Consider the following 9,928-nt stretch of genomic DNA (forward strand, 5'->3'; position numbering starts at 1 on the left):
AAAAAATTATATGCTCTACTCGGCAACAAAGGATTTTCGAAAAGCGCGGCACAGCAGTAGCGCGAACTAATGAACTATTGTCGGAAAAATGATGAAAAAAAATCTGGGACAAAAACGCGTGTCCGCACGTACGGCAATCAAAGATTCATCGTTCAACACTCTATACACATGCGGCGTGTGTCGGTCTGTCGAAAACAATGCCGCTCATCCATGTTTACCCCGCAGCGCGCCGATAAAAGCCATTAAAAGTGTTAACTCGAAAACGCTTTCTGGCGAATAAATAATTCGTCCGACCCCGGGGGCTGCGCAGACAATGAAAGAGCGAAAAAGTATAAATCGGCTACTCAGAAAGAGGGAGGGAGAGAGAGACGGGGAGGTTCCAGCTAGCACTAAACGGATGAGCGCGAGAAGACACCAAAAGTCGTCCCTCTCTGCCTCCGACTCTTGGTCTCGTTAAGCGCGCCGGAAAATCTGGAATCGATTGGAGAACCTAAAGAGAGAGAGAGAGAGAGAGAGAGAGAGAGAGAGAGAGACCTGCACTCGGAGTCTGCGCAAACTCTCTCCCTATCTCCCTCTACTCTCGCTCGCGAGTTTTCCGCGTCGCGCGCCAGGTCGATAGCGAACCCTGGTTAAACACGACGAACTCCCACAAGAGAGGGAGAGAGCCTCTGGGTTTTAGAGCTTTTTTCGCGGCGCACGCTTTCCTCTCTCTCTCTCTCTCTCTCTCTCTCTCTCTCTCTCTCTCTCTCTCTCTCTCTCTCTCTCTCTCTCTCTCTTCGCTCGTTTTGTTTATATGCGCATTGTGCTTGCTTCTCCTTTTTTCGCAGGCTATGATTTTAATTAAGGTATTTCGCAGCCGGCGAAATCCGAGCCCGGAAACGGATTGTCTTATTCTCCTTTTCTCGCTTCGTTGGGATTCAGAATTAGGCTGCGAGCATACATCGTGTGGCGAGCTTTCTTCGTCGTTCGAGGTCGATGATCTCGTTGGTGGCGCGGCTTTTTTCGAGGGTCGCTGTGAGGGGATTCGTTTAGCTTTTTGTCGAGAGTTCGGACTAATTATGAGACTTGACTCATTTTGACGGAATATGATAATCCTGTCTGCAGAGTCTTAAATCGGATTTAATGACGTATCGAAGAAAGCTCCGGCTTACACTTAAAAGTTAACACTGATTTGCGAAATTCAATATGCTCTGATTAGAGCGAATGTGATTTTCCGCAAGTTTCTCGTGCTCGCAGTTTGTAACTTGTACTGCATTGGGAAACAAATTTTTTCCGAGTTTTAAAGTTTCTTTTGAAAGGCTGGACTTTAAGCAGATTTGCTCGTATCAAAGGCTGAATTTCGAGATTTTAAAAGTGCGATCTCATCGAATTTTTCCTCATTTACCGTGCCTTAAGCATTTCCACTAACTCTCTCGCAATTATGGAAGCTGTAGATCCATATTCGTGGGTTATATTTACATTTATACTTTTACGTTTGTAGTTTTTCACGGGAAAACTTCGCTACGCAGCTTCAATGAAGTTTCAGTCCCGATACAATACACATTTTTCCGAAGTAAAGACTTTATTGCAAACGCCGGCGATGTAAAAAAGAAAATTACAGCCCAATAAAATACGTTATGTTTTCCGCTTTCAGTGGCAACTTTTAGTCCGCTTTGATGTTTCTATATTAAAAACACTATAAAATGAAATGCTCTCAGATTCCCGTAAAAGCAACAATACCGCGATAAAACTAACGATAAAATTTTTAACACAACAAGGCATTTGTGAAATTTGACAAGCTTTCTATTTACGTTGTTTTAGAAAAATATAATTACAAAATTACATTTCATATTTTGATTACATATACATTTAGAGAACTTGTATAAAAATGTTGAAAAAACAGACACCTCAATTATCCAGCGCGAAAAGCCACGTTCAAGAGCAGCTAGCTCGCCGCAGCCATCCAAGAAATCGCTCCTCGAGGACAAGCCCATTACCCTAAATAAGAAACAACCCTCGCGCGGCACTTGGCTTGTTGTATATAAAAATCACGCCACGGTACTTTCGCCACACCGCAAGCAATGCCATCAATAATCCAGCGCGCGAAATATCGCCTTGCACCCTCGGGATCACCAGCCCGATTGGATTTCGAGTTGTTTTCCAGGCCGCTTGACTAGTGCAGGCGCGCGCGGCCCTAACCGGATGAGGCTGATGCTTGTGATTGCGGTCATTCAGATTCGGGGTCGAGTAATTACGCGAGTTTTCAGCTGTATGAAAGTTTACGAACGCCGCAGTTTCGCCGCGTTTATTCAAATATGTGTCGCGCGTATGTGCACAAGGATTATATAGGATTCGCTGGCTGATTGCGTTTGACAAATAATTTTCTGGACAGCGAGAGATAAATCTGACCGATTCAGCTCGATTTTTCGGAAAATACATATACTGTACGTTTACCTATCGGAGAAAACCGCAGCCGAGAGACGCGCGATGCCGAGAGCTCGACCCGGAAAGTTTTATGCGTCTAGAGGCTTTATTTAGTCCGGTCGAGTACCTATACACCTATACCCGCAGAGGGGATAGCTGTGCGGCTATCGTGACGGATTTCTCTTTGTGTGTTAAAGGCGTCTGATCTTACCTCAAACGTTCTCGGAACTTTCCGGCACGATTAGCAGTGGCGGCGGCAAAGAAAAAACACGAGCTCGCTTCTCGTTTTCTCCTCGAACGGACCGACGAGAGAGCCTCTCCAGAGTCTCGGTATATATAAGAAAGAGAGCGAGTCTCTATACAGATATATAGACGCGTAGTGGGAGGCTGTAGGGTAAGACAGATTAAACTCTCCCTTAAGTAATGCATAAGCCGCGGTCGCCGCGCATATTTCTCGATGTCACGCCCGGTGCAGTGTCTCTGTGTCTCTTGCGCGGGAGAACACAATGAGAGCGCTCTCGATATTCATTCCATCCGGATGGCTCCGGGAAAATTGTTTTGGTGGTGTGCAACTCGGCTGGTGCGCGCGCTCTATTATTATTTTTTTCCTCCTAGCATTTTTCAGCTGCTCGCGATGGAGACCAATAAAATTAATGAGTTTTTATTTTATGCAGGAGCGTCGCGTCGCTCGATCCTACGCTGTCGGGCACTGCATTACCGTGCTGATATCCGGAAGTCGATTGTTTTGTTATATATACTCGATCGATCGATGTGCCGTACGCTTATAGGTTATATGGGGACTGATGTTATTGCAGAAGCGATTATGTATTACGTAAACGTTTACGCAAGTGATTTTACGATATACTATTCTGCCTTATGTACTTGGGTGCAGGTTATTAATTTTGTGCTTATTCTAGAGTTCTCTATTATAGAGTAGCGAACAACCACGCCCAAGTACAACAAAAATACATTCCCCACATGACCAAGCCCGAGGAAGCACCTCAGGCCAGTTCATAATTTCGCGATAAACCTTCTAGCCCATCAAACTAACCCGCGGGAACGTCGTCAGCGCGCAGACTGGCTACTTATATATAGCGTAAAAAAAATTCCCAAACCTGCGCGAATATTCATCCGCCCGCGGCGCGCACACACTCCTCGCTCGAACTTGTATTATGCATATAGGTATAGCTCAGCGCGCGCGCACCGTCGCGCTTTTCTCATTTCATCGCTTCGAGGGCTGCTGCAGCTGCCCTAAAAGAAAATTTCTCTCCTATCCTAATAGCTCGCGCGATTACGCGCACCTGACGTCGGCAAAGATAATTCTAACGAACGGCCGACTCTTCTTTCCTCGGGCGCGCGCGGACGCGTCTAGGATCTCTCTCTCTCTCTCTCTCTCTCTCTCTCTCTCTCTCTCTCTCTCTCTCTCTCTCTCGGACAATATTCGCTAATAGCGCGATTAGCTGCACCTGACTGGGAGACGGCGAGCACCGCCTCGGGGCTACGTCCTTTTGCGGATTATTTCTTTCCCGTGAGAGGTGGCCGTTTCTCGACCTATCATATATAGGTATAATGAGTTTCTTTTTTACTCTGAAACTATATGATCGCGAGATTGCTGCATCCAACGCGTGTTGATGACGCTAGTGTTACGTCGTATATTATAAACATATGTCATATGACGTAAGACTAGAATTCGCACGAGTATCTTTCATTATACGCATAAGTATAATACTGCAACAATTAAATGAAACGTATGTGCAGATCATAGCATGCATTTTTGATAAACGTTACGCATTTTCGAATTGCCACTCATCCGAGAATAGCAAGCAGTTATACTTTTCAATAAAAAAACTCGCATCGATTAACTTTGAGTATCATGTGAAAAACCTTCATGAGTATCAACGCAAGCGGTTTTTTGCAAAAATTTTTATTTCACTAATAAAATCAAAACATGATCTCTTAATTAATTTCTAGAATTTACAAATATTTCGACATTCGTATCATGTTTACGGAATTATTTCATCAAAATATATTCACAAAATGTATTACATCATGATTATATATACTGATGTTCCAATTTTCGCAATACCATTTGAATTACACGCAACTAAAGGGCGCTATATGTGAGTCTTACCCAGGCGGATATGATTATCATATCGATTTTTACAAAGTGATCTCGATTTCGTCAACAATTCGCGTTAATCAAAACTCTCGAGTGAGATGTTCAAATGCATCCAAGATAGCGATAAAACGCATTTTGAAATAGTCGTAATTTCAAAAGGCGCGGCCGTAAATCCTCTCTCTATAAGTGCAATATTTGCCCAGGGAATACAACGCATACAAATTTACGATGCAAATTGTTTCTGAGTTACAAAATTGTTGGACTGCAATAAATCTCTGGAATAAGTGGTAGCATCCAGGCATAAGTGCAGTTCGCGCTTGTTCGCAGTAAGTCGTGAGAGCGTGTCTTCTAAACTGTCTTGTACGCGCTGCTCGGGAGATAAAACTTAATTATACGCATAAGTTGGCCTTTGTCAGCATATTCGCATATTTCACCAAAACTTAATTGTTGAATATCATTTATGCATCATCATTTGTTGTGCATCAATGCTAAAGTCATACATTTTCGATAAGATGCACTCAAAGTTCAAAGCCAAATTACGCGCGCTTACCCTGGCGACGGACTGTGTGCCCTGAAGTATTAGAATTCTATTAGTTTAGTCAATATACAAATAGCAGGATGTTCAGGGGTGCGCATGCAACGCGCAGCGCAAAGCCGCGCGCCGGCAAGTTTACACGTAGTCTCATCAGGCAATATATGCGTAATCTTTGTCTGTGGCGGTTGCCCGGGTAACCCTGCGGGGTTTGTTTGAAAATGGAACTCGATCCCGACTACACGTTTGTTCCGCTCGCTCCCAGGCACTACATGGAAATCGAAAACAAAGATACCCAGCACTACTTTGGAAAGTGGTAATTAAGCGTTCTTTTATCTATTGTTCGCAAAAATCGACCGAGAGCTTGTTTTTTGTTCGGAAGATCCACGAGGTATAGAGTGACAAGCCGCGTACATACGTATAGCTTCGAGTTACTACGTCGATCAGCTTGGTGTATGAAAGCATTGAAAATACATTTTTTAAGGGGATTATACGGGCTTTCGAAAAATTGTAAAGTGGAGCGCGTGAATTTGAAATTTTTAATCCAGTATTTTTTATTGCAATGTGACGAAAGATAATTTGAAATTCTTTATAAAATAAAAGATAATTATTTTACGTTTTACAAATCCATTTGTTTTATTTCCAGGGGATTACAAGGTAATATTAGCATACAAGACTTTTGCTTTAATGAGCCGTTTCAGCCGTACAACAAGTATCATTTAGCCGAGGTAATTCGAAAGCATTTAAGCCAATTTAATTTTTCTCGGAATGTATTCAAACGATTTATTGCTTCCATATATTAATTAAATCACAAAACGATACCTGTGCAATATGTTTAATTTATTAAATTAAAATATTCGTTGTTTTCAGAGATTTTTCAAGGATCAAACAGTCGCCAATCATTTATTGCTAAAAGAGGGAGATTCATGGATAGCCAAAGGTGCGCGTGTTTTTAAAGTGCTTTCATTCAAAATCATTCCTATGCGAGTAGCTTTCGGTTATACTTTTCAAATTTTCAGGTATCAAAGCCTCGTCAATAGAAGTCACTGCAGTTCCATGTTTCGTACTGAACATGTCATTTTTCGACAAATTGTTAGATCCAGCAAACAAAATTGTTCACAATTCGGGCGTCACTTGCAAACGATTCGACACGGATATAGAAGGCTTTACAGTCTCCGACAACCTTAGAGGAGTGAGTAAAACTTCAAACCTACACGACAAAAAACTTTATATGCTTAAAATACTTTTAACTTATTCAGATGATCCTAGACGAATACTGTGAAGAGTACCAGTTGTTTAACTCCGAAGAAAGAGCAGAATTTATATTCCGCATATTCGAAATGCTGGTCTTAGGGGGCTCTTTATGTCAATTCGAAGAGGAGTTGCAGCCATATTTGGATACAACCAAAAAAATTTATAAAGAGCTTGTCAGGTAATCAATTATTTAAACTTGCAATTTTAAATTTGAAAGATTCACACTTTTTAAATAATAATATTCGAGTATAATCCTTTTCCAATCACTCTCATTATATGCTTGCGTATTTAAAGATTAATCTGAAATCATTTTTATATGAATTTAAAATATTGGAAAAAATATATGCGAACATAAAATAATCAGAATCAATATGCACTCTGAAAGCATTTTGCTTCAAATATGTCAACTTTCGGTATCTATATTTAACCCAATTAAATCAACTGGTTACTTCAAGTATAGACGATTGAAGTGACGAAAAATTCACGTCTTCATAAATTCATCCGGTCAGTTCTCTGTCAGAAAAAGCCAACCCAATAGCAAAATCCAGCTGAAATAATTTTTCACAGAGTTCAAAAGCGTCGACAACAAGAGCAGCAAGGGGCAAATCGCGATCTATCAATAGGAACGACAGTTTTACAAGTTGTTGCAAAGAACGAACGAGGCGAGGCATTCTACCCGGCGAATCCGGAACATCGGCAAAATATTGGATTTTTGCTAATAGATGGTTCGAACCGACAGATAACGACGCTTCTGCATCAGTTTGGAAGTTTTCATTGGTAAACGACGAGCTAACATTTTTCTAGCGAGATTTAACGGAAAAATCGCAGTCGATAGTTATTCAAGGTGTTTTTGTTTACTTGCCTTAGTTATGGGATTCGTGAGCATTCGATTTGATGGATTATAGCACCGAAATGTAATTCATTGTATCTTTATCATTATCATTATTGTGTTTCAATGTAGCACGTACAAAAATATTTGCATAAATGGTAGCACGATGGTAGAATTCGTTTTATAAATATTTCGTTTCTCTCGCAGCAGAGCATTTTTATTGACGAGTTATTTGTGACAAGAATTTAACAATGAAAATCTTTTGTACAGAGCAGACATTTTTTAAAACGACACGAAAGAATTTTCTGAGATTTAGTATTTGACGACACGCTTGGAAATTTTTATTTTCCATTTCTTTCTTAATCCGAAGAAATCTCGAATCTCTACCGGCACGAATAACAACTTAACATCTTTATTTGCCGTAAGAACCCTCTTTGCGTTTTCCTGCAAACCTCTGAATTACTTGGAATTATTTAACTTTCGTGCGGAAAAATTACATATGGAAAGAAATGACTTTCGCTTATGTATTTAGCCAACGTCGTTTCTCCCTGAAATTCCTTCTTGAAAAATTTCATTGTACGACGTGTTTGTCTTTGAGAAAAAAAATAAAAGTAAAACGGCGTGCTTATATATCTCACATTTTCATAATTACTACAACAAAGGGTCGGAGATGGAAAAGAAAGGGCACGAGAGCTGCAGTGTTAGCAGTGTATGTAGGGAGAGGTGGCGAAATTCTTGACGCTCTTTCCACGGCGTTTTGCATCTTGCTCGGCTTTTTAGGGAAGAAAGAAATCTCATTAAAAAGTTCAAAAACGTAAGCGGTCCCCGCGTGATTACGAGGCCGAAATTGCGAATGTCGCACTATCGACATTATGCAGGTACACACGGTAAGAGCCAGCGCCAAGTTTCTCCTCTTACTTCTCTCGCTCTCCTTTCTCCGCGTCCTCAGTCTCATTTGCATGCTCTCTTCGTTTTCATTTCCCAGAGACTCCCAAGCTGCGCCTCGCTCGTGCCTCTTTTCATTTTCGTATTCACGTTTAGTCGGGCATTTTGTTTGTGCGTTTCTCCTTGTTTTTCTTCTTTGTTCGCGCGCTATTATTATTTCTCCTTTTTGTCTCATATCCTTCCCCGATTTGTTCGCATTTTTCGAATCGCAGATTGATTTTCGCTCCCGTTATATTTATTGATTACATTTTTTTTTTTCACATGAATAACGTGCCACGCCAAAGCTTTATGCTTTACCCGGAAAGCCTCTTTTGTTTTGATTAATAAAAACATTCTACAATCATTTTTCACATGCAGGAATTCGTTTTTCCCCAGAATTGATAATTAAACGAAAAATATTATTTTCCTGAGCAGTGTAAAAATAGCATGTATATATCCCTGTTGTGAATCTTGCCACTCGTACATAACAGATGCCCCATTCCCAAAGCAACTTCCCTAGCACCTTCTTCCAATTGTTTTCTCGCCGTTGAGGAGTGCCGCTCGCATTTTAATTGAATTACGCTTACTTTCCATAAAGTGCACCTCTGACTCTCCTGCACTTCGAATTTCGTTCGACTCTTCGCCGCTCGCTGTTTCGAAAAGAAATCTCCTTCTCTTCCCCCGCCCTCAACTCGACTCTTCGCTCCGAGGCGCTATTAAATTTTTTACTCCCAACCGTTTTCCCCCAGGTATCCTCTCGTATGGGTACTTTTCTTCGCGTGTCACCCATTTTTTTCTCTTTCCTTCCTCTATGTCTCCGAGTGGGAGATAAAACGGCGTATCGGATTTTTCTGAGCGTTACCCGGTATGCACATCAGCATTCATGTGTGTAGAACTTCAATTACACTTCTGTCTTTCGCTTCAAATGGAAATTCATCCTTTGCTAGAAATTCGTTTGAGCTTTTGATCTAAATCTATTTTCTCATCGAATCATTTTCGTGTCTAGAATATATCAACGCCACGTTATTGCATTCTATGTTCCAGCACAGTTATTCGATACAAATAGAAACGTTTCGGTGAAGTTAAACTATTGACGCTAATCGACCGATACAAAGCTCAGCAATTATCCGCTTAGAATAGATGTAAGTAAGCTGGAGAGCTGTACTAACGCAAACGTCGAATCGTTACTAAAGTTTCATGTAAGACCAACAAAAATAGTCAATTACGTAAAAAACGTCAACTATCAGCTGTTTCTACCCAGCAAAGTAAACACACAACTTTCAACTTTAAAAGGTTGGCGGCCAATGCTATAGGAAAAATCAAGGACTAAAAAAGCGCATCAGAAAAGCTTCGACAACTATACACTCCAATTTCCTACCTTTTCACGAGCACACCTCAACTGCACGCGCACTCTCCCCTTTTCAATTTCTCACTTCTTCTAAACTCTCGTTATCTCCCACTCATCTCTCGCGCGCCACTTCCTTACAAAGACTTCCCTGCGAGTACTCGCGCGCACACACACACGTGTGTACACGAGGTCTGGCGTTGCGCCTAATGCCGTGATGTACGAGCAGACGCGGAACATCTGCACGTACACGACTACTGGATACTTCTTGCCCCCCGTCGACTCTTTTGGCGCGTGTATATTTTAAAGAGGAATCTATTTATGCGCGAGGATGAAGTGTCCCGGCTGCGCGCTTAAGATAATTTCGTATACACAGCTAGAGGAGATGGATCCGCCAGTTCGCGTGTATATTATATAGGTATAAATTTACATTCTCGGGGGGCTCGTACATCAATGTCCAGACGATATTGCACGCGTATGCGTGCAGGAGAGGATTGTTTTATAATATTCGAAATTGCCAGC

At 41.4% G+C, this 9,928-nt stretch overlaps 1 protein-coding gene across 2 annotated transcripts; it reads left to right on the forward strand.

Annotated features, from left to right (window-relative positions):
- Positions 1-5,205: 5,205 nt before the first annotated feature.
- LOC100121516 (cilia- and flagella-associated protein 300-like) lies at positions 5,206-7,765 on the forward strand. 2 transcript variants are annotated; one of them, XM_008204031.3, is made up of 6 exons: positions 5,206-5,370; positions 5,701-5,782; positions 5,925-5,994; positions 6,152-6,246; positions 6,314-6,486; positions 6,876-7,765. In XM_008204031.3, the coding sequence occupies exons 1-6, from the start codon at positions 5,276-5,278 to the stop codon at positions 7,087-7,089; spliced, it is 729 nt and encodes a 242-aa protein (XP_008202253.1). In that variant the 5' UTR covers positions 5,206-5,275; the 3' UTR covers positions 7,090-7,765. The 2 variants fall into 2 exon arrangements, with proteins under 2 accessions (XP_008202253.1, XP_008202251.1); XM_008204029.3 differs by having other exon boundaries at positions 5,217-5,370; positions 6,074-6,246.
- Positions 7,766-9,928: the final 2,163 nt, after the last annotated feature.

The sequence above is a fragment of the Nasonia vitripennis genome, chromosome 2, assembly GCF_009193385.2.
Source record: "Nasonia vitripennis strain AsymCx chromosome 2, Nvit_psr_1.1, whole genome shotgun sequence".
NCBI lineage: Eukaryota > Metazoa > Arthropoda > Insecta > Hymenoptera > Pteromalidae > Nasonia > Nasonia vitripennis.